Source organism: Chelonia mydas, chromosome 2, assembly GCF_015237465.2.
Source record: "Chelonia mydas isolate rCheMyd1 chromosome 2, rCheMyd1.pri.v2, whole genome shotgun sequence".
NCBI classification, from domain to species: Eukaryota; Metazoa; Chordata; order Testudines; family Cheloniidae; genus Chelonia; species Chelonia mydas.
The window spans coordinates 16,017,726-16,043,322 of NC_057850.1; the positions used below are offsets into that span (position 1 = coordinate 16,017,726).

General features: G+C 43.5%; 1 protein-coding gene across 1 annotated transcript in view; it reads right to left on the bottom strand.

Annotated features, from left to right (window-relative positions):
- Positions 1-9,676: 9,676 nt before the first annotated feature.
- TG (thyroglobulin) overlaps positions 9,677-25,597 on the bottom strand; it is a 204,517-nt gene continuing 188,596 nt past the window's right edge. Inside the window, exons 46-48 of the mRNA XM_043539062.1 lie at positions 14,114-14,254; positions 13,097-13,287; positions 9,677-10,646 (exon numbers count right to left, since the gene is read on the bottom strand). Of these exons, the coding sequence (XP_043394997.1) occupies positions 10,525-10,646; positions 13,097-13,287; positions 14,114-14,254 (454 nt within the window). The 3' untranslated portion in view covers positions 9,677-10,524. The remainder of the gene's footprint in view (positions 10,647-13,096; positions 13,288-14,113; positions 14,255-25,597) is intronic.

Genomic DNA, 25,597 nt, shown 5'->3' on the forward strand with positions numbered 1-25,597 from the left:
CGGTCTGATGTCTCTCTCATGGATTGATCATCAGTAGAGGGGTGGTTCCTGCTGGAGTTTCCCATAGGGAGCTCAATTTCCTAATCGAGGCACCCTCTTTTATAATGTAATTCTGACTATACCTCGTTAGCATTTCTGCACACAATGCACGCTGCAGTTAGGGCATGTGTTAGAAAAATGTGATTACCGGGTATCTTGTAAGCAAAGATTACTCTTACTGTTAATTTTTCACAATATCACCCATTGGTGCATTTTTTCCCATAATCTTAGGGCATGAGGTTATTCTTTGGTCACTTACTTATATCAGCATGTCTTATCTCCAAGGCCTAAAATAGCTAAGCTAAAATCTTGCAGGTCTCAGTCTACAGGCCTTGTGTTTCTTAGGTATCTTCTACTTACTTAGGTATCTAATACATGATTATTCCCTCTACGTACTGATGGATCTTATACTTCTATAATCCTACACCTTAACTCTATTTAACATACAATGATTATATATGACATATGTTGGTTAATCATAACCACACAATAAATGAACAATAAAATAAAATCATTGGCTACATCTGGCCTGTCTTGGCCTCTGACTCTCTGGTACCCGACCCGGCCTGACTCGCACTCTGATCACTAGGTCTGACTGCCCAGGACTCGGTCATGACACTTTGTCCCTCATTGTCCCTTTGTCCCTCACTTTTACTTGCAACAACTGAGTGCAAAGTGGTATTGAGGAGATTTGGGGAAAACAGGCCATGCCACTATTAATTTTGCATCACCATAGTATGGGCCTGAATGAGGAAATCCTGCCTCTGCAGGCACAGGGTTGTGCATGTACATTTGAGGGCAGAGTTTAGCAGGTGATGAAAGAGTTAAGGGTTTTAAAAACTTCAGAGCATTCAGTCTTCTGAGATTATTTCTGGTGTAGTTTTTCCCCAACGTGCACTTCTGATTTGACATAGGAGATGTATTCGATACTGGGCTTATTGAGAAAGTGAAGCACTTCCTACGCTTGCTGCTGCAGCAAAAACGGGGTTATAAAGCTGCACAGATGATCTCAATCAGAGCATTTGCATATCCCTGCGAGTGCTGCATCATAACAGCCTCTTACCGTTCTGGAAGACCTTTCATCCCAAAGGTGCGATACAATTTATACAAGGACTCAGCCACCCACCCATGGGGAAGAAAAGGCGTCAGGACCCTCTTTTTATCTCAGGCACTCAGTAGTCCTTTAAAGAGCAAGGAAGGAGCTGATTGTCCCCCCTTCCCCCCATTCTGGAGTTCTTGCTCCACCACTTCCTACATGTTCCCTCCCTTAGGCGGTGGTAGATGTGGTAGAATTCAACTTCCCATGGGGTAAGGTGACTATGTAAGGTGCTCTCCTGCAATCTCTGTACTCAAGCAAAGCTGGTCAACACCACAAGCTGCTGCTAAGGAATCCTGGAGGTGCTGAAATGGACTGTAAATTATATGTGGAGATCTAACATGGGGAACTGCCCCAGTGTACTTAATTCACCTGAGCTATGAGGTAGAGATGGTCTTGAATTGAAAATGCCAGATCTGAAATTCCCTGAACTTTGGGGTGGGTTAAAATGCAGCTCCAAATGATGTATTCTCTGGCCTATCTCTGCTCCCCCTACAAATGTATCCACTAAAGAATCAGTCCCTTTATCTTTTGGTCTCTTCATCACCATACTCCCAATTATAGGTAGCTCAGTGGTCTCATCTCTTCCTATATTTCCCTTCTCACTTACTCCACTCTTCCCATTGCCGGTCTCCTTTCAGTTCAGCGCTCCCATCGCCTTTGCTACCTCTACACCAGCCATCTAGCACAGTCTGTCCAACACTTTAATAATTGGACTCCCCCTTTTAAACTACGGTTCTGAAGCCATACATCTATAGCCTGTGGCTGACCACCCTTCGTAGCCTAACTACCTCTCCTTGACTTCTGGCCCAAGGCTACAAAGGGACTAAGGTGCCTAAAACCCAGATGTAACTGCCCAAGTCCCAGTTCTAAGCACCACTTCAAGCTACAATCCCTGGTTGGCTGCTGCCAACCCAGTAGGTACTTCAACTCACTCAGCACCTATGTTCTCACTGTAAAAATTCCCCAGGTTCCTAGGTTTCTCTCTCTGGGCATGTGTACTGCTGTTCCACTCTAGGCATGTGCCACCTATCACCTGCCTAAGCCCCAGAAGACCCCATGAACCCCGGGAAGATAGGCATTCCTCTACCTCTCTTGCCTCTGGGGCCTGATCTGGCAGGCAAAATCTGACCATTGAGCATTGCAATGCCTGAGTCCCTTTGTGGATCTGGGCCTCTGTCCCCAGTGGTTCTCACACTTTTTCATCTCTGGCGTGCATTGCAAAACACTTGTATGAATGATGCATTATACCATTACGTGGTGTAATATAGTTGTGAGACTTGGACTGCCACATCATCCAAAAGGCTATTGCCCTTGTAATGGAGAGATCCCACAGATACTGACTATCTGAGGCTCAAAGCTCACCTCCCTGGAAAGCTATTAATAACAAGAAATAATAAATAATAATAAAGTTTCATGCTAGAAAGCTGACCAAATTGTTTTTGAAGGAGAGGCTTTTCATTGGAAAGGTGGCTTTTTTTGAGTTTAAACATTTTGTGGAAACGTTTTATTAATGCCTGCTGCAATGGTGTTTTTCAGTGTCGCCACTTGCCAAGGAAGAACTGGAGTGACACCCTCCAATTCACTTTACATAGGCCACTGCACAGCTGTAGGGTAAGATTTTTAAAGCCACCAGGGGATTAGGAGGCCCAGGTCTCTCTTAATTTTACATGGATTGAATGTACAAATTCCTTAATCACACCCATAGCTTTTAGGTACATCTAAACTTGGCTGGATTAGAGCCACTAAACTAGAGGTCATGACTTTGTTGTTTTGTCCTTTACTAGAGAGTGCTGAGTGATGGCCTATGAAACAGCTGGAACAGTTCCTAAAAGATACCATCTCTTAGCGTGAGAGAATGCATGAGATACAGCATCCATAAGAGAGGGGGGATATGCTTAAAACAATAACACATACCAGCTTTCATAATGAGTCAAGCTGTGCTGTGGAGCGTGGTATTTTCCACACCCAACCATACGGCTAGGCTGCTAAACTTCTGAGTAAGCCATTTGGCAGGGACTCTGATGAAAAACTTAAACCATCTTTAACTCTCCATAGCAGCACATCGGATCTCATCTGAGGTTTGCTGAGTTCTAGCACTGCTAGGGTAGAAAGGTCTTTTCCCAGAAATTCCCTGAAAGCCTGGACAGAGGCAGCTAGAAAACAGGGAGGTGGCACTCACATCAGCATGACTGGGTGTCGCTAAAGAGGAACCAAGCGTGTATGTTCAGGGAATCAGATCATCTGGGTTTTGGATGAAATCAGTGCCGTGGAAAAAAAAAAAAAAGTTAAAGTTGTTGGTTAATCTCTAACTCTTTTAAAAACTGGCTTCTCTCTCTGCCCGAATCGTAAATCTTTTTTAGGATCCCTGCTATGACACGCTCTCTGCTCAAAAGAACAGATCAGAACCAGGAAGGAGATCTATGGCTTTGCAGGTTCTCTGTGGTGAGGTTTGCTTTTCATTATGTTGCCTGTGGGGAGGAGCAGGGATGGTGGGAAAGCAGTGGCACATACCTCCACAGTTATTACTGCATAAGTCTCTGCTATGCAAGTTACAAAGGATACCGAGCCTATGTCTTTAATATAGTACAATTGCTGGAGAGCAGCTACAATGAAAGCAATTACAGCTGCCATTTGGCCCAGGGAAAGAAATCAGCACCTTCGCTGGCTTTCCATAATGGAATCTTTCCCAATATGCTTTCCCGTTGCCTAGCATCTTCCATACAAATGTATCACAGGATGCGCCACGCCCTAATGGTCAAAAACGTAAAATGCAGGTACAACCCAGCCTCATGTACCCAAAGCCTGGATAACTTGTCTGTCAAATATGCTCTTCAGATGAAATTTCTCATAGTTGGGGGGTAAGTTTCAAGGCAGGTTTCACTTTTGATAAGTTGTGGATGTTTTTTCTTTTCTGGTCATGTTATGTCTGTGGGGTGTTTTAGTCTCTGATCAATTTCAAATTGAAATCTGATGATCTCTACTACTCAGGGAAGCAATATCTTATGCTGCATGCTCTGCTACTGATTTCACTAGGGCTACTGTGGAGTTAATTACTGCTCCTCCTATGTAGGGGGGGCAAAATCAGGCCTACCACTACAGTAATGAGCTACACTGTACTATCAATGGGTACATTTATATAGCAAAACCATCCATCCCCCACCCCCTATGGCAGAGAGTTTACAGACTTGGCTCACACTATGGCACTAAAAATAGCTGTGTGGACATTCTGGCTCGGGATGGAGCAGGGTTTCAGAGCCCAAGCTCCAGCCTGAGTTGGAATGTCTACACAGCCGTAGCACAAGCCTGATTCTGGAGATGTGCGCTCTGAGATGTGCTACTGTGGGGGTTTGGGGTTTTTTTTGCCATGTAGACATACTCTAAAAGACTGGAAACCACAGAACCAATTCTGCTGCCATATCAGTCAATGGTAATGCTCATCCTGACTTCAACGGTGTTTGGGGTCAAAAGTCCAGGCGGGAATGGAAAAGGGGACATGGAGAGGTGGGGTAGAGGACTGGGAGGGAAATGCAGTGGGTGGTGTATTTGGTGAACTGGTATGAAACGGCACTCTCCACTGTCTGGGAAGGGACCAGAGGGCAAAAGAGAGGCATGGAGGATGGAAAGGACTGGGGACATGGCGGGTGGTATGAAGGGGCACAGGTGGGTGGCATAACAGTGGGGCATGGAAAGGAGAAGCAGACATAGAAGGGGAGCGCGGGGACCAAAAGAAGTTTGGAGCGTGATAGGACTGATTCATTTAATCCAGTGCATGTGGAGTATTTTTTGGGCACTCAGCCACTAATGATGTCGAGAAGCTTTACAAAATCTGATACGTACAAATGGCCTTTCTACCAAATGGAAGGTTGAGCCTGTTACATCAGGAGGCATGGCCTAGAAATCAGATCGTGTGTATGGATCAAACACGCAGGGTAGATAAGACTGATTGGGAGGGTTGGAGCTCAAGCTGTGGCATTTGCATCTAAATCAAAACTTCCCCCAAAGAGCAGAGGGGAGTTGGATTCAGCATTTTGGCTCATGCTAGTGTTGGGCAAATAGTGGGGGGAGATGATTTACTTATTCACAAAACAAGTTCATTATGGATCCTGTCATGTTTGTTGTCCGAGGCAAGGTAGGTCAGCTAATATATTTTATTTGACCAACTTCTATTGGTGGACGGGCCAAGCTTCTGAGCTACACAAAGCTCTTCTTCAGGTTGTTATCTGGTAACTAGCTATAAATGAAGCTGATTAGTGGTTCTGTTGCTGGGTGTGATTGTGAAGTTTTATAAAGAATAGTCAACTTTTGTACACCGTAGCTATATTTATGATGTTGTGGTGCTGAATACAGTGGGTTTACTGTGTTACAAAGTGCACATGAGCAGAACTAGGATGAGCATTGTATGACATTTTTCTTTCTGGAATTTATTGGGTATGTATTTTGAGATGTTTTATTGTTGATTTGGGTTTTAAAAAGAAATTGAGGTTACTTAAGTTTAGGAGAATTGTTCGTTCCAAAATGAGACTATGAAATTAGCCAACATATACAATAGATAAAGAACATACTGGCTTGCATTTAGAATATATTTGAGATTTTATAGATTTGCATATTAAGCATTTTTCGCACTACTGTGATGTCCATGCATTATCCTTCTCATTTTTGAATCCTTCTTCATTTAGCAGGAGTTATGGAATGTTGGCTTAGCTGTCAAATGTGTTTTGTTTCATTCCCAAGAGCCATTATTCTCCAGAGTGATGATTTGAGTCTGGAGGTGGCACTACATGATCTGCATTCAGCAGAAGTTCTCAAACAACAGTCCCTAGGTCACCATTGCTCCACAGGCATCTCCCTGGCGGTCTGCAGAATTTAAACATTTTGAGAACCAGACAGCGGGTGGCTGGGCTGAGAGTTGGCCTGGGAGAAGGTGTCTCATATCTCTGGAATGAGAAGTTGGAGAATCACCATACAAAGTGAAACTTAGGCTGAATAAGTTTCAGACAAGTCACTGCATATTTGTTTAGTGGAAAAAGAATAGAATAGAAATTTTGTTGGCTGCTATTGTCCAATAACAAGACTGTCACTCACAATAAGAGTTCTTTAAACCTTTGATATTTAGAGTCATGTCATGCAAAAACAAAGAAGGTCACAGTAGTGGAAATCTAGTGAGGGAGCTGGAAGGCCCTGCTTTCATTTAAACTCACCTCTTGTTATAATGAACTACTGAAGCTTAGCTCTGGATCAACCCCACACTGCTGACAAGTAGATAATATAAATATGGATCAGACCTTTCCACTCACACCAACTATAATATGGGATTACTTGAGATTATGTGGACAGTTTTGAACAATTAAATCTTTACGTGATACATTTCCAAGATCACACTTTATGTGAAAAATTAAATGTAATCAGAACCATCGAGTCACTATTGATGTCTCCATAATCACTGTTAACAGAGCATGCTTGGCTGAGTTAAAAATATGAAACCCCAGATCTTAATTTGATAAATTTTCTAATCTTTTTTCATTCTGATAAGATTTAGCCACACACTATAAAATAAGACAGAGAAATGATAACCTCATTTCCCTCGCTTTGTATCTTTTTCTTACATCATTAGGCAATACATCTTTTGATTCTTCTGTTATTGTTTTGATTGCTTATTGAGCAGGATGTTAATCTCGAATCCAGGAATGCTATATAGCGAATTGCTGTCCTCAGTAAAATCTTTGGAAACCTAGATCCATGCAGATGGCTCTAATTGCTCATTCACTGGCTAAAGTCCCAGCCAGCAAACAAAACCTCATGGATAATTTTATTATTAATGCATTTCAACGCCACTGGTGAAAGTTGGTTCTTTTTGGAGTCAATGGGAGTTTTGCCATTGACTTCAATAAGGCCAGGATTTTACCCAATTTTCAATAAGACAGTGTACTGTATTACTTACAGGTGATAGATTTGTGTACCTATAGTAGTGTGACAAAGCTCTGTCCTTGCCTCCATGGGTCCCGCATTTCTTGGTGGATTTCGCTAGCCTCAGAGGCTCACTGTGACCCTCCAAGTAACCCTTCTTTCTCTAGAGGCAAGGGTCACAGTCTGCTGAGCCATTTTCATCATAAGCCAGCAAGGGAGGTGAGGAGAAGTTATCCTTCCTTGCACAGTCTCTGTTGTCTCCCGGTCTCAGTGATTAATCAGGGGGCAAAGGTCGGGGGGGGGGGGGGGGGGGAGCCCAGGCCCACCCTCTACTCCGGGCTCCAGCCCAGGGACCCTAATAGCATCAGCTATGGTAGCTGACCTTTTAGAAACATGACATGTACAATTCCCTGGGCTACTTCCCCCACAGCAGCCCTCACTTCCTCAAGCTCCACTTCACCCTTACCTCAGGGCCTCCTTCCTTGTGCCTGATATGGTGTGTACTACTCAGCCTCTCCAACAGCACAACTTCCTCCCACAGCTCCTGCCATGCACACCCACCTGACTGACTGACTGGGAGGCTTTTAACTAGTTTCAGCCAGCCCCTGATTGGCTTCAGGTGTCCCAATCAACCTAGCATTCTCCCTGCCTTCTGGAAAGTTCTTAATTGGCCCCAGGTGTCTTAATTGACCTGGAGCAGCTTCCGTTTCACTTAACCTGGTACCAGGGATTTGTTTAGCCTGGAGCTAATATATCTATCTCCCACTACTTTTCTGTAGCCAGCTGGCCTTGCCCCGACACAGTAGATACATATTCACATATTCTATAGATATCTACGTGGGGATCAAATATTTAATAATGGGCTCTTCAATCTTGCAGAGAAAGAGGTAATGTGATCGAATGACTGGAAGTTGAAGCTATTCAAATTCAGGCTAGAAATAAGGCACACATTTTTTAACAGTGAGAGTAATTAGCTTTTGAAACATCTTACTGTGGGTCATGGTGGATTTTCCATAATTGAAAATTTTTAAAATCACAATTGGATCTTTTAGGAAATGACCTGCTTGAGGAATTCTTTGGGGGAAGGTCTACAGCCTGTGTTATACAGTGGGTCAGACTAAATTGTCACAATTGTGTCTTCTGGCCTTAGAATCTATGAATCTCTGCGCATACCTCTCGATTCCCACACACAACACACCCTGGCAATGCTTATATCACTCCATTATTCTTGGACCTCCATTTTTTTGTATAAACTTGCTGTTTGCAAGTTTCCTGCTTCTCTACAATGTGCCACATCAGAATCACATTCCTACTGGCGGCTTGTAATGGGATGAGTAAGAAAAAAGAAAACAAAATCAGATGTGATACTGTGGCCCAAGCATCCCATGGTGGCAACAGACGGGCAGCACCAAGTTACGAGTCTATGCTCAGGGATTTGCCTAGCCATGCCCAGACAGGCGTGTTTCTCCTGTGATCACCATCTTCACGGGATTTCACTGAAGGGAACCCTGTGTGGTCTTTGCCTAAAGCTGAGAACTCACTGGTTGCTATGGTTACTGTCAGATGTATGTACAGAAATCCTTTTACAAGTTAAGTAACATGTAGAACATGGTGTTCCAAAGCTCCTGGAAGTGAAACTGATCTCCAAGGGTGTGGTGGTTCTCAGAGCTAGCGCAGTCCAGAGTTAGAACAACTGACATCTTTCGACCCGGCCTAGCTGAGGGTTGACAGCCTAGACAAAGGACAGGCTTGGACCTTTACAAAGCACAAAAGAGCCCAAGACAAAGATCTTAGATAGGGCGACCACAGGGGTGAACTGAAGTTAACACAACACCCAGGTTATGAAGAGAGACAAAAAGTCTTGAACTGTATAATAGGAGTAAGGGCACAAGACAGCACCCATTATGGCGGCAACACTCTTCCAGCGGGAATGTTTCAAAGAAAGTGGATCTCAGCTCTCTCTGCTGGACAAGCGATGTATGGACTGACCACTGGGTGAGAAATACCTTATCAGACAGGAAAGAGATTTGTTCATATGTGTAAGCTCTAGACTGTGTTTGATATTTCTTACATCTATAAGCATATGTTTCCAATCCTTCTACTTGCTTCTATTTTTGAATCTTTGTCAATGGCATGTGGCCCATCTGTGACTGCTAGCAACAAATATCCCCAATGGCCAGTGATGGGACACTAGAAGGGGAGGGCTCTGAGTTACTACAGAGAATTCTGTCCCAGGTGTCTGGCTGGTGGGTCTTGCCCACATGCTCAGGGTCCAACTGACCACCATATTTGGGGTCAGGAAGGAATTTTGCCCCAGGTCAGATTGGTGAGACCCTGGGGATTTTTCACCTTCCTCTGCAGCATGAGGCACGGGGTCACTTACAGGTTTAAATTAGAGTAAATGGTGGATTCTCTGACTTGAAGTCTTTAAATCATGATCTGAGGACTTCAGTAACTCAACCAGCAATTAGGGGTCTATTACAGGAGTGGGTGGGTGAGGTTCTGTGACCTGCAATGTGCAGCAGGTCAGACTAGATGATTATGATGGTCCCTTCTGACCTTAACAAGAGATAAATTTCTGTGTGTTTTTTCTAAAGGAACAACAAAGTGCTGTGTGAACTGAGGTGAACCTCGTGAACTGGGAGGCATGGCTTCCATGGAGGCAGGAAATGTGTATGCACTATGAAGTCAAGGGACCAGTCACTTGAGCATACAAAGTGGGATGTACAGACAGGCTGGGACTTGTAACCTGCGGCCAGAGCATAACACTGGGAGCTAACTCTCTCCATAGATTTAGCAACAGGTTACCTCTGCTCTGCCCCAAGGAGTTACTTAGGCAGCCTAAGGGTTGGTGTGTGCAAATTGCTGGCCTGTAGAGGGAAAGGGCAGGGCTTGCTGAGACCAGAGTGAGCTGCTCATGTTGCCAGCAGCCAGTGGCTTTGGGCGAGTTTCCCCCGGTGAGCATGGATAAGGCTCCTTCGCACTGTAAGAGGTGGTAGCAATTCACCCTGTACCCCTTGGTGACCCCAAAGGGACACAGATACCCAGTCGGTTTGTCTATTGTGCAGAGACTTCTTGGTGCTTCAGTATAAATGCTGACCTTGTACATGGCACTGCTACCAGCATTGCATCCTCCATTAGGTTTCCTTTCATTGACTAAGTGACTTTTTTAGGGTTGCAAGTAACGAATTCTGACTTTTAGGGTTTGGGGTGTTTTTTTTTTTTTTTTTTTTGCAGTTTTATTGCACACTTACATCATAAAATACAGTTTCTTTTGGCCTAACATTATTGCTGACAGACTACTTTGCTGTGTGTCACTTAATAATGCACATATATTTACACTGAATGTTGCTGTATCTAACTTACGCTTTCATGCTCGGAAAGATATTGCAGAAATGGAAGCAACTGTGCCTGTGTGCTGTGACACTGTCACACAGATGTACAGTGACATGATTAACCAATCTAAAATGCAGTGTGACATTCTATTTGCTGTAAGCCGCCTTGTCTTCCACTGACTGGCTCTGTGGGTCTTCAGAATTAAACGCTGCACCTGGTTCTTCACTGGGACTGCTTTCCATGGATTGCGCTCCAATAGCTGTTCTGCCTGAAACCACAATATAAATAGGATTAAAATAAATGGAATATTTTTTCATCGAGGCAGCATTTAAACACAGCGGGCTAAGAGCAATATGCTTCGTCGACGACATTTTAATAACAACATTTTTATACAGATGTAAACCTCTCAGTCAGCTAATTTGCATTTAGCAGCCCACACACAGACTGCATTGCAGAAATTACAGATTCTTTAATGATAAAATTAATTACCAAGGTGTTAACATGCTTTAAGTAACTGTCACTGGAACGTAAACCTTCATTTGCAGTAATTCTGTGGTGCAGTCTTGACCCTCCTGCGTCGGAAGTGGAGGTTGCCGCAAGAAGTTGTTTTTGCTTCCTGCTATTGATGTTTAAACCAATTGATTCTACACACTAATCATCCCGGTGAAAAAACAAGTTCCTCCTGAAGCTCCTTTGAGCCTGGCCTACCAGACTGTAAATTCATTTCCCTTTCCTTCCAGAATCTCACACATCTCAAAACATTCTGGGGCATCTATAGTCTTCCCACTATACCTTTTAGATACAGTGTTTCATTCATGTCCTATACTAAGTCAGCTTCTGTCGCAGTTTTCCTTTTGGGGGGGCGGCGGGGGGCGAAGGTCCACGCTTGAATTTCATACGGGGCGACTGCATGATTGGACCTGCAATTTCCTGAATTGTAATAAATACCCAGTACTAGTTTTTCTAGCTTCCATTCACTGTAGTCTTAGAGCCCCAAAATCTACCTGTCGTGCAGGAGGGAGAGCAGGATCATAGTGTTATTCAATGGAATGGACCCTGTCATGCAGATGGAATTTGAAGCCCTTGCAACTATCTCTGGATACCCACAAACATTCCATGGCTTTTGTTTGCAGTTAATTTCAAGTCGGTAACATGGACACTGGAAAAAGCTATCTAGCACTTTCCATTACACGTCTCACTTTTGGTTTTGGTGAAGCAATCACGAACCTGAACACAAAATATATGTGTGGGCTCACTATGAAATTCAACCCTGAAAACTCCATTGGTTGAAATTCAAATTCTGTGATCTGCCTGACCCCATTTGAACTGTTCCCTACATACACAGTTTGCAAACCAGTTTCAAACTAAACTTGGAAGCGTTCATACAGCTTTGGTTACAAGTCGTTTACAATGAAACAGACCCAGACTTTTCTCAATATGCTGCCAATGGCAATGCTAGTAATGAAATAATCCTTTGCACTATTTATAGAAGGAGTGTCAATAAATTATCTTCAAGTAAAGATAATAAGACTTTTATTCCAAATATATGCTAACTACAAACAGTATGTTTCATTGCCCAGTGCTATGGTCTGGGTGACATAATGAAACACCTATTTCAAGGTGGAGAACTTTTTATATTATTTCAGATTTATTTCATGGAAGTAAAATTACAGAGAGCAGCTCAGCGGTGTGTATGTTCAGCCATTTCTAACCCAGTCATGAATAACTTTAAATACATGCAACTACAAAGCTTCAACTGATTCTATATGCTGGAGGCTTGATTCTAGAAGGTGCTGAGCACTGACTTCAATGGGAGATGGGAACACCTGACAGGAGCACTCAGCGTCTCGCAGGATCAAGCCCTAGATATTGCTGAAGAAACACTGATTACTGCTCATTTGATATTTCTAGGATACGGGGGGGCAGTTAAAGTAGCAAAGCAGCATGAAAAGTGTTCTACAAGCTAATTACACCCTATTTTTTGGTTTATGGTCGCCTATGGCCAATGATTTGGCCAATTCACCTCCAGTTTGGCCAAAAAACCAGTGTTCTCTCCCTCTAGACCACACAAGTGAAATTTGAAGGAGAAAGGACTCTGATTTGAAGATTTTGGAAGGAGTTAGGCAGCCAAAATTGGATTTAGAATGGAAGCCTGGTTACAACCTTAACTACAGAGAGGCTACCCCACACTCCTACCTTCCCCCACCTATCTATGCATCCGCCCACATATATGACCCTCATCACTGTAGTATCTGAACATCTCCCATTAGTTAAAAGATGGGGATATTCCATACCTGGGCATCACTAGCTTTCACGTTTCACTTTCACAACGCACCCAGCAACGGTTGCACAGAGGGCTCTGCTATGTTTTCCCTGATCAGCGTGGACAAGAATTTTTTTTCTTGTAACTATTATAATAAACCTTTATTGTAGACCACATGACAGGAGACGGGGGACAACGTGCTTAATGCAGTTGTTGTTGACATGGTTTCAACTTTAGTCCCTATTCCGCAGTCTCAAGAAAAGTTTTAAAAATCAGTTTAAAGAAAGAAATTATCCCATTACCACATCTATCAGCACAACCACGTTAGCAGAGGCAATCTGTGAAAACTATATGCTAGCACAAAGGGAATTATGGTGTAGATAGGGCCATAGCAAGGACAGGACTTTAAACAGAGGCTCCAAGCCCTATTAAGTGACAGAATATTATCTACTTACTTGTAGAAACTTTGAGAGTTTTGATATAATCAGACCAGAAGGAACATTCTGCTCTTTTCAGTCCTTTATGATTTGGCAAGGAAACAGTGAATTCCTTATAGTTATCACCATTAGCGTGTGACAGGAACATGGGCCATGGGGACACAGCTCCAGTTAATCTTCTTGAGAAGTTATGAGGATAGTTTGGATTCCTGAATGAAGAAATAGAAAAGATTATTAGAAAACAATGGCATAAACATCACCAGTTTATAATCTGGACAGTGTATAATGGGGATTGGCTGGCTCAAGGGACTGGAGCTTTTCACCTCTGGGACACTGAGTCAAATTCAAGCCTGGTTAGCAAAAATGTTAGGCATGATCATCTGGTGATCTCTGATCCATTTGTACTGGACAAGCCATTCATCATACAAACACCATCACGGCTAGCATGTTCACTGGCCACCTCAGCAGGCTTCAGACTCAAGACAATCCTCTGAAACTCTCAAAAGGGGCACAGCAAGTTGCAGTTTCCAAGTGGAGACCCCACACAAGCATCTCACTAATATTTCTCACTCCCAGAAATGGGCCCACCTGACTAGTGCAGAGAAATATTCACGGGGCAGTGTGACAAAGCTTGCACAGCTACTTCCTGTGCTTCCGAAAAAGGACTCCAGGCCAAAATGACCCTTGTGGTCCCTTCTAACCCTATGGTGCTATAGTCAGACGTAGCTGCCTAAAGTTAAACTCCTAAAACTGGATTTAGTCACCAATTGCTCCTATTTATTTCAATGGAATTTGTGCGTGCTCAGCACAGCTAAAAGTTAGGCTATTTTTATGTAGGTGACTGACTATTTTAGGCATCCAGGTTTGGCCACAGCCTTCTAACACTACTGGCCAAAGTCTTACACATCTATATAGATCCTACTCCTGTGACTGGAGACTCTTTGAATAAGGGCAGAATCGGACCCTAAATTTGCTTTTTAATATATACCCCCACCCCACAAGATAGTAGATAATACTTTAAAGTCACTCACTTACCCAGATTTTATGAAGTTGCCTATATACTGCATTATTTTTAAGGAAAGGCTCTTTTCTTCCAGAGTAAATTGTTCTTCATACTGTGGGTGGAATGGCAGCCCAAAGGCATACTGAACATCAGGCAAGAGCTCCAGGCCTGAACTGAAAAATACACATACAAAAAAAGTAATGACCCACCCCACATCCATTAACTTGGGGGGTGGGGGTGGGAGGCAGAATAAAAAAATTAAAATTAAACATCATACTAATTTTTCAATCATTTAAAAAAAATTAAGCTAGAGCATTCAACTCTCCTGCTCCCCCCCCCCAGCTACACTACCCTGCCCCTAGGAGCTAGAGGGACCTGCCGGATGCTTCCCAGGAGCCGCCCCAGGTAAGCACCGCCGGGACTCCCCACCTCGCGCCCCAGCAGGTCCCTCTAGCTCTTAGGGGCTGGGTGGGGTGGGCACCCACTACGGTGGCCCACAAGACCCTCCTACCCGGTTCTGGGGGCAGTCAGAGGACAGGGGTGGATGGGGCATGGGTCCCGGGGGGGCCTCAAGGAACACGGGGGGTTGGATGGGGCAGGAATCCCAGGAGGCGGGGCAGGAGTCCCGGGAGATGGGGGTTGGCCATGATCCCCTCGTGGGGGGAAGAGGGAACCGGTTGTTAAGATTTTGGCAGCTCCTCACTGGTGACATGGATTGTGGCATTAATGATGGAAGAATAAATCTCCGTTTATTTCAGAGACATGGGATGAAATCTTGGTCCTACTGAAGTCAATGGGAGTTTTGCTTTTGATTTCAGTAGAGCCAGGATTCCACCCGTTAATCTTTGGATTCCAATACAGTTTCTTTGTGGGGAACCTGGGGTGTAAATCTACCTTGCACTAGCCTGCCTGCCACACAGTAACTAGAGCTTGATGCCACGCACTAAACAGTTCCCTAGTACACTTTGATCTACTTCCATCTCAAAGCGGGGTCAAAGTGCCCTACTAGGGAACTGTTAGTGCTGGAAGCAGGGTCCACATGTCCAGTTAACATGCAGCAGGCTAGTGTGAGGTAGCTGTGCATCCCACATTGCTGTGCGCTGTTTGTGTAGACAAGCCTGGATATGTTTATGCAAATTTCTTTTAAACATAGTTTTATTCTAGTTTCTTGGGAGGAAGGGGGAGAAGTTGGTCCCTGCAGCCAACTTCTCCTTGAATTCTGAGTGGTACCCCAGCAAACATGCCGTAGATTCCATTGTCGGTCAGATTAGGCTTCTGCAACTCTCTTTTACTGCAGTGGAATGATTCCTGCATGCAACCCAGAGTGTTCCAGCAGGGACAGAACTCTGGGCAGGCAGGATGATGCCAGACTTCCAGGACCTAATAGTTTGGGATATGTTTACTAGTATATCAGGACACCAACCAAAAGAGGTTGCTCAGCAGAAGTAATCTTCTAGTAAAGAGGTAACAGAACTGTGCTCAACGCAGAACTGTGAGTCACAAATCAGAGATGTCGTTTTCCGTACCCCTTACTCTGTCTTGGTCAAATATTGATAACATCAAGGCAGTCTGCAGCAATGGGCTTTGGAGCAAGGCTGGGATGAATAAAACCTAGAGCCACTCAGCAAGATTCTGTCTGTGAGTGGCTGCACAAGGTTGCTATCAAAAGCAGTAGCTGGGTACACAACTGAAACTATTTATGGACATAAAGTGCTGCAGTATTGATAAATCCCAGATGCTGCCTCCCCTGGAACAAGGCTTGCATTTCAAAACACCCTAGGCAGGCAGACTGAATGGAAGATGACTCTTTTATAAGTCAGGGTCAGAGGGAAGGTGGTGCTCCTCTGTCTCCAAATTCTCTATTTCAAAAAACATCCACGCATCCTATTAAATGAAACACATCTTTGCTCTTATTTTCCTTAGTCCTATCATAAAACCGCAGTAATACTTTGCATCTGGAAATGGAATTTTTTACAGATTTTTCACCAGAAAAGTAGGTCCGATACTGGAGTAAAGCCTATTTTTCTTCTCCAAATGTTTATAAAGGATTAAGCAAGAGGAGAGTTTAATAATTCTGCTTTAAGAATAACTTGCTTGGCCGTCTACATTTATAGCAATTTTTGGCATCAGTGCTGTGGTCAAAGTAGCAGGTACTTAAAGGAGCCATTATGTTTAAGAAAAAGAGTCGGTCTGGAATATAATGGCGTGATGAGGTAGTTAAGGGACAAATTCATCCATTTATTGGAGTTACTCCAGGGATGAAATTGTCTCTCAACAGAAAACAGGCGGGTTGTTAGCCAAGGCCTCTCGCACAATGAGATCATGTTCTCTGCACTAGTAGTCACAGATATGGAGTTAGTTAGGTTCATAGCAGTATGTTTAGCAAACTCTTAAACTGAGATCGAAGTAGGATTTTGTTTATTGTTCTTGTCTGACAGTACTGCACGTTGGCCAGTGGGTGTCCGTAGTAAGAGGATAGGGAAGAAAAGACAATGTTGCCGGGGAGGGAAGGAGGGAGTGTGTGTCCCCCAGATGACCAGGCAGCAAATATCTGGGGAACTTTTCTCTTCCATGGGTAAAAATCTTCCCAAAGCGTTTGTATTGCCACTCATCACCACTGTATCTGAGTGCAGAGCACTAGAGATTGCTAGGAGCAGTAAAGCGCTTGGAGATTGTGGTTGACCTGGGGCCAGCAGGAGCTCTGAACAGACAGGAAACCAGCAGCTAAGGGAAGTCAGCTGAAGCAGCCACTGACTCCCTTTGCAGTACAAGTGAAGTGGGAAGCTGAGGGTTCAGAGCTGAGTGACTGTAATAACCTGTCTGTAGTTTCCCTGTAATAAATTCATTAGTTCTTTCAGGAAGTATTTCTTTGCTGTCACTTCCCTTGCAACACTCCCTCTTTTCCAGAGGGCTCCCCACATTAGCTTTTAACTGGCCCGCTTCCATCCTGATTCTAAGTGGGGAGGTTCAGAGCCCAGTGGAGGGTGATTTAGCGGGTGTCTTTATAGGACATTTTGATGAAAGGACACACTGTAAAGAGCGGTAGCCATGTTAGTCTGTATCAGCAAGGACTCCTTGTTGTTTCTACTGTAAAGAGCAACAGCAACTGAGACTTTTAAACAATATTTTTTTAGATGCAGACATTCAAATTAAAATATATCCCCCTCCAAACTACTGTTCATAAAACAGCACCATCTAAAGAAACCTCTTTTAAAGCAATAAATCAGTTATATGAATAAACCTCTGATGAAGAGAGTCAATTGTAACGATATACGTAATGAGTGAAATCCTGGTTCTATTGAAGTCATGGGAGCTTTGCCAATGGGAACAGGCCCAGGATTTCACCCAATAATATTACTATAGCACTTTACATTCAAGGATCTCAAAGCGTTTTCCAAACATGAATCGACTCAGCCTGATAACTCTCTTATGAGAAAGCGTATCTGCTTTACAGATTGCTAAACTGAGCCACAGAGAAGCTAAGGGCTGTATTGTACTACCTGTATTGAACTGTACCTTGCTCAGTACTTGATTTCAGTGGGAGAACTCACAGAGTAGGCCACTACTCAATATACGTAAAGCCAGGTGGCACAGTCTGGCTCTAAGAGACTTCCCCAAAGTCAACCAGTAATTCAGGAGTGGAACTGGTTGGGGATTTTTCAGTTAAATATTTTTCATCTGAAAATGCCCATTGACTCCAAAATGTATTGGCATTGACAAAACTGTCCTTGAATCCAGAATGGAATTTCTGGAGAGAGAGAGAGAGAGAGAGCCCCCCAGAATAGCCTGGGGGTAAGGACTTGAACAGGGCTGTCCCTAGCTATTCTGGGGCCCTACGCAGCCGTCCCGTGGGGTGGGGTGGGGTATGGGTCCCCAGGCCTCCGCAGGGGCAGGTGGGGGCAGGGCTGGCTTGGGAGACAGAGGGGAACTGCTCCCCAGCACTCACCAGTGGCACAGCTGGGGCCGGGCCACTGCACTTCCTGCCGCCGGTGAGTGCAGGCCCAGCCCTGGGGCAGTCCTCAGGGCAGTGGGGGTGGGGCTGTGGAGGAGCAGGGCAGGGGTTTTGGGGAAGGGGCAGAGTGGGGGTGCGGCTGGGGCAGAGCAAGGGCGGGGGCCATGGGCAAGAGGCAGGGCAGGGGCTGGAGCAGCACGCAGCTGCGCAGGGCACCAGGAAAATTGGTGCCCCAAATTTCTTGGTGCCCTACGCAGCTGCGTACTTTGCGTATGGGTAGGGACGGCCCTGGACTTGAAGCTAGATCTCTCACATGACAGGTGAGTGTACTAATCCCTGCATCAGGGCGTCTTCAGGGATGGGGATCTCAGTCTCTCGCAAATGCTGAAAAGTCTAATTTTCATTCTCCTGTGTGGAACAAAAACAAATGTCAAAACTTCAGCACTATTCATGAAGTAGAGTTCTTGTTTTCTGTCCAGCCCTACTCAGGGCACACAATTAGAACAGGAGAGTGTGATGCGACAGACCACAGTAGCTTCCTTGAACAGGATCTTAGCTACACATACAGCTGTTGTTGCCCATTCAAATTCTGACTCATTCTGTATTATTTCCCCTTAGCAGATATGCAGATAATTCTGAACTTTATCCATGTCCTGTATCTAGTTCATTATTTCACCCTAGAAATTCATTTTTGTATTGTGCAGTGGTTTGAATTTCAGATGAATGATGGACTCTGAAATGGAACCCTTCTCTTTTGTTCCTCTCCATCAAATGTTCCTTAACCCCATGATCTAACAATTTGAGCTAATCTTACATCATTCGGAGTCACATATTCTTCTACTTTTCAGTTGGTTTTGTGAATTTTTTTTTGGTTTCTCCATCAGACAAAGATATAATCCAACATAAATCAATGTTGCAATTCAAAGGCAATAAATTGTAAACTAATTGGCAATCATGCTAAAGTTGAAAATAACAAGATAACCATAATTCTTTAGTGAGAACTACTGACAAACCATGGAAATAACCAGATGAACTAAACCTAGGTCAGCAGCAAACTCACCAAAAGGATGTTTATTTGCAAAATGTCTTTCTGACTGCATTGAACAAGGATGATTAATATCGTCCTCCTTGAAAGGCAGAGATAACTATTAACAGGATAGACTTAGAATTGTCTAAGCTGTATGACTCAGAACAGGACAGACATGTCTAGCCATATGTTTCCATTCCGTTTTGTGCTATTAAATTCTTGATTGATAACTACACAACGGGAACAAATATATGGGGATTTAAACAGGGGGCGAGGGTGGGGAGTGCCACAGCTCAGATAACGTGTGGATGGAATTTAGTTGATATCCTCTCCCCAGAATTCATGCCGTCTTAATCCATGTGAAGAGCTCTTCCCAAATTTCCTGATATGGTACTAAGTAACTTATAGGCAACAAAAGTCCCCTGCTTCCCAAGCTATATTGTTTTGAACCTTGCTCTTTTGGGTAGTGAGCATGGTAGGACCTGAGTGGGGGAAATGCAAAGCCATGATAGAGTCTGATGAGATGTTTGAGGCAAACATGGAATAGCAGCTAATTTGGAGAAGCTTAGATCTTCAACCCTGCCTTGGTTTTGGTTGCAGACATTGAGCAAAATCCTGCAATGCCGTGTGGTACCAAGCCAGACCTATGCATATCCCAGTGGGCAGTGCCACCATGACAACTACTAAAAGAGGTGACGGACTGTGAAGGCTGGCCTCTCTTGGTAAATTAGATCAACTCATCTATGTCACTCCGGGGTGGGAAAAATTCACACCCCTGAGCCACATAGTTAAGCCAACCTAACCCACAGTGTAGACAGCACTAGGTCGATGGAAGAATTTTTTCATTGTCCTAGGTACCACCTCTTGGGGGGATAGATTAACTACAGCGATGGGAGAACCCGTCTGGCCAGCGTGTCTACAAAGAAGCACCACAGCAGTGCAGCTGCAGCACTAGAGTGTGCCATTGTCGCATTCTAAGTTTGCTTTCCACAACCAAATCTCGGTACAATTTTTCATGAGTGATTTATCCGAGTACTCGGATTCTAATATCTAAACTGGATTGTTAAATCTATTCACCTACATTTGGGTTATTGCTGATTGTGTACGCTATGTATCGTATGCCTTTTAGAAAACTAATTTTGTATTTGTGGATAATCTAAGCACTATACCCAGATGTACAGACACTCTTTTCCCAACCTGTGTATTGTATAACTTTTTTTTAACATTAGCTTTAATAACATATAGCATTAGCCTCAGTGGATTTACCTGCCAGCCTTGCAATCTTAGCTGGGGATCTGAGCGTCAAGCTATGTTCTTTTCTCCTCTTGGATCATCACCAGTCATGATCGTTCTGCAGGCCAAATTATTCCCTACATGGCACGTGTGCAGACTTATTTGCATAGGTGCAACTGGACCTCTAACTGGAATGTAGTAAACAACGCTGTTGATGCACAAGAAGAAATAGAACCCTGCACTGTTTCTTGGCTGTGGTGGGGCTAACAGGAGTAAAGCAATGTACTAAGATTTATACTAGTCATTAGATGTGGATCTGCAGTAGATCTGGGGATTGAAAAAGTATCATTTTTACATAGTCCTTTGTAACAGAAGAACTGAATTTTAAGTGACTTTGCCCCAGGCTACAGAAGGAGTCAGCGTCAGTGTCAGAGCTGAGACCAGAATTCAGAGTTCCTGGTGCCCAGCTTCATGCTCAAGGCACTAGATTCTATGTGATTAGAAAAGAATCACGGGTCATTTATGGTTAGAAGGTAACATTTTCAGACTGATTTGACAGAACAACATGGGTGAAATCTAGGCCTCGATGAGATCAACAACAAAACTCCCAGTGACTTTAATGAAGCCAGCTTTATAGCTGAAGAATATGATTCCAAATTTCATTTATACATAATGGATCACACATTTGCACAATCTTTTGGCCCTTTGAAAATCAGATCAAATGGTACAAATGCAGAATTCTTTTCTCAAGTATCGGAAATGATAAATTCACTTCTTTGTACAGACTTCTAAATTCCCTTTGAATGAATACTGATAGATTTACAGAGAAAGAATCAGTGTCTGGTGATGACCCTGGCAGCAGCAATCTAAATCAATCTTATAGAAAAGGAGCAATCTTCCAGCACTTTAAGCATTTTGCTTGTATTTCTATGTTCATCCTTATGACTAGCAAAAAAATAAAACCAAACCACCTAGAGAAGAAGATACTAGTTGGCTGTAGACAAAGAAGAAAAAAAAAAGCTAAACATTTATAGCAGCGTAATGGGCCAAATTAATCCCAGGTGTGATCTCATAGCCTCCAGGAATACATTTGGCTCCTTGTGTCTCCACATATTACATAATCCTTTCAGACAAGTGGTAGAATATATAAAAGAGAAAAACATTTCTCTTGGTTTCTTTAAGGAAAATCGGAACATACGGAAAAAACTTACAGGAATGACCATTCCTACTGGCATAAAACTGTCACCCTTGTATTAAACAGGCCCAAGTGAATACATTTGAATTGCAAGAATATCCTGACCTTTCTTGTGTATTTTCCTATGATTCAATCACTATATACTATTTACTTCTAATATATAAAGTTTTCAACTATACAGTAGGGATGTACAAATTGAATCAAACAGATGTTAGCTAATGGAAACAGTGATCCAAGTCAAGAATGTGAATGTTTACGTTATTAGCTTTTTAATTCCAGAATGGGCCATTGTGATCATCTAGTCTAAACTGCTGCATAACATAGGCCATGGAATTTTATCCAGTAATTCCTGCATTAAACCCAATAAAACGTGGTTCATCTAGAGAATGTATTTAAAAAGACATCCATTCAGGTCAAGCACGCTCATGGCAACTGACAGAGACTCTGAGCGCCAGAGCTCCAATAAAGGGCTAGGAAGATGGATGCATTTTATGCAATCCAAAAAGTGGATTCCAAATGCCAGACTGCACATATGGAAACTGAATGCTTGAAGACTTGGGACTTTGGTTGATGTGTGCAGTTTCAAAGGATACTTTTGCATTTTTTGGTCCCCCAAGACTTTTAGCTTGGTGTTCCTGTGACACTAGATTGCTGCTGTCTTCCCTGTCCATCAGTGTGGCCCTACCAAATTCATGGCTGTGAAAAATGCACCACAGACTGTGAAATCTGGTCTCCCCCATGAAATCTGGCTCTTGGGGGGAGGAGGGAGTTGTGGGATTGCAACCCTTACTTCAGTGCTGGTGCTGCCTTCTGAGCTGGGCAGTTGGAGAGCAGCGGCTGCTGGCCGGGAGCCCAGCTCTGAAGGCAGTTCCATCGCCAGCAGCAGTGCAGAAGTGAGGGTGTCATGGTATGATATTGCCACCCTTACTTCTGCGCCACTGTCAGCAGCAGCTTGCTGGAGCCAGGGGAGGTTCCCAAAGGTGGGACCGTGGAGCCTGGCGTATGGTAGAAGCCCAACACATGGTAGGAGCCCTCGGCCGGGGTGCCCTGAGCCCTGCCCCTCCCCGGCTCCAGGCCCAGCACTCGTGGGGTTAAAGGTTGTTAAAGGGGCTAAAGGGGCCTTGGGCTGGCTGTGTGTGTGCTGGGGGACCACAGCGCCACCCTTACCACAGCACCATGGGTGGGTGCCCACCCGTAAGGCTGGCCCTGCCGCCTCAAAGTGACGACCCCCCCCCGTACCATGCCACTCTCACTTCTGTGCTGCTGCTGGCAGCGATGCTGCCTTCAGAGCTGGGATCCCAGTCATCAGCCACAGAGCTTCCTGCAGCCAGGGGAGGTTCCCAGAGGTGGGTCTGACCCAGCCCCAGGAGTGGCCCATGCAGGGAAAGAGGAAGTCCTGCCCCTCCCCAGCCTGGCTGGGATTAGAAACTGCATCTGCTGAGTAATGAGGCCCCCAAATCTGAATACGACCACCCTAAAGGAAGAAATTTTAGAAAAAAGATAATATTTGGATCTGTAGACCAGATGTCAGAGAATCAGCAAAGGGACTTGAGGAGATGTGACATAGTTAGATTAGTGGGAAAGGAGGATTATTTTAGTGGAAGCATATGGGATGGATAGAAGAGAAGTGCGGTTTGAGCAGAGTAGATAATAATAGTCCAAGGGGAAGAAAACCAAGTTTTAGTAGAAGCGATGGAGAGAAAAGAGCTGATTTTAGAAGGGTTTTAGAGGGAAAAGTGACAAGACCTTGGCAAGTATAAACGTATACTCTCATTACTGATCCTGATTGGCTAAGATCTCCACACATCCTCCAGTGTTGTTACCATGTCCCCCTGCCCACCATCTTAATCCACCTGTTTGTCTCATCTACCTGTTAGGCTTTGTCTTGTAGATAAGAAGTTCTTAGAAGCAATTTCCTTGTACAGCGCCTAACAAAATGGGCCTCAACATGGTAGGCTGCTGACTGCACCTGGGCCTGTTATGCAGAAGGTCGGATTAGATCATCATAATCGTCCCATCAGTGATCATTAATTAATGAAGTAAGTAAATAAATTTCTTAAAACATATATTTTAAGAAATTTATATATTCTGTTAAATATAGAATGTCTGCTTTTATTCTGCCATATTATTGGTAAGTTTTACAGCCATTTGTATTATTGTTATTAATCAGAAAACCAATATACTTCGCCTCTAAGATTCACATCTAAACTGAATCTGAATGAAGAACTCTTCCCCTACCTTTTATTTATGAGTATCCTATCTACTGCTACTGAAATGCAGCCAACCCTGAGTATGCAGCAGCTGTTCAATAGCACACAGCAACCCCACACCACAGTACAGAAGTGAAGAATACAGTATCCCAACTAAAGTTACAGAAAGTAAGCAGAATGCAATTCCTGGTACAGGAATATGGGCAGGACGTCAAGGTTAACAACAATTACTCTTGTAAGAACTATTATGGAATTTTTACTGACTGTGGGACAGCTCCTCAATTAGCGTAAACCAATGTAGCTCCACTGACTTTAATGGAATTACATTGATTAACACCAGCTCATTATCTGGCCCTTTAAGTGAGAAGGACCTTGATTTTTATATATCATCTGAAAGACAGCGCCTCCAGCTGCACAGTGGGCCTGAAAACCATGTTGGGGCTTTGCTATAGTAATAATTCAATGAGAGCAGCGCCACTTAATGAATCATCCACAAGCCAGATCACATCTGGGATTATATAGAAACAGCCTGAAGGGTTAATGAATAGCTTCTTTGTTGTTATCGGTACTATTTACAAAACCAAACAGACAGAATCATTGTGGTCATGATGTACTTATCCTGTCTCCATTTTCCTATAACTAAAATTATATCCTGAATTTCTGCACTCTAAACACAAACAGCACTGTGCAGCTACATTCTTGCTGCTTTGTTTAGAACCAATGTTTACTCTAAGGCCTTACGTCTTCTGCAAATGGTAAAACAAACAAAAAAAAGACATCTGGGTTATATATTTTTGCTGCAGATCATTAATGCAGGAGTTGGCTATGCATTATGTTCCTTACTCAAATAGAAACTGAAGACTAAAACAGATACAGTGTCACGCCAAGCTGAGAGAATTTTACCATATGGATAGTGATATTAGTTCACCCTCTGTAAGTTCCACTTCGTTACTTGAGAACCCCCAGTTAATGGTTTCCTGTAATTCTGCACATATATAATAAACAGAAGTGTCGACTGTTCTTTCCATCTAGATCCATGTGTTTGTATACGTATAAAATAATATAGCACACACTATGTGTGCATATATTCATATCAAAAACATTCTAATGCAAGACAACATTCTTTTTTTACCATCATCTCTATACTGTAATGCCTCTAGCCTTCTGCAGTTATTTATTAATTAACTATAAAAAGTTTTGGGAGCCCTAATGACTTACAGTGGACCAGGTAGTGCCTTTTAGTGGACCAATAAAATATATTATCTCACCCACCTTGTCTCTCTAATATCCTGGGACTGACATGGATACAATTACACTGCATATTACGGTGGCCCACACACACAGGACTTGCAACATGTTAGACTATGTGATTTATGCACAAGGTGTGTGTAAAGTATCAAGGCATATATAGCAGGACACTGAGTTTTGACTCCAGGGTAGAGTAGGAACTAGAAGACATGCAGGGATCATTGTATTGTGCAACAACCTGTTTGGGAACAGCCATCTTCACAGTATGATGATTACTGCTATCTATGAAACTTGGGTATTTATATGGTCCCCAGTATTGTCGTACTTGATCACATGACAATGTTTAATGTATTTATCCTTACAATACCTCTGTGAAGTAGGGAAGTGCTGTTGTCTGCATTTGACAGATGGAGAACTGAACTGCAACACAGAGAGGCTAAATGACTTTGCCCAATGTCACACACAAAGTCTATAGGAGATCAGGGAATCAAACCTGTCTCTCTCAAGTCCCAGGGTAGCTCCTAACCACTGGGCTGTCCTTCCTCTCTTCCATGTGAAATTATTACAGCTTGTACAAAACACTCTGCAAGTCAATAAAGTTGAGTCGTATCTTGCAGCTTCCCAGTCTCAAACATTTCCATATACTAGAGT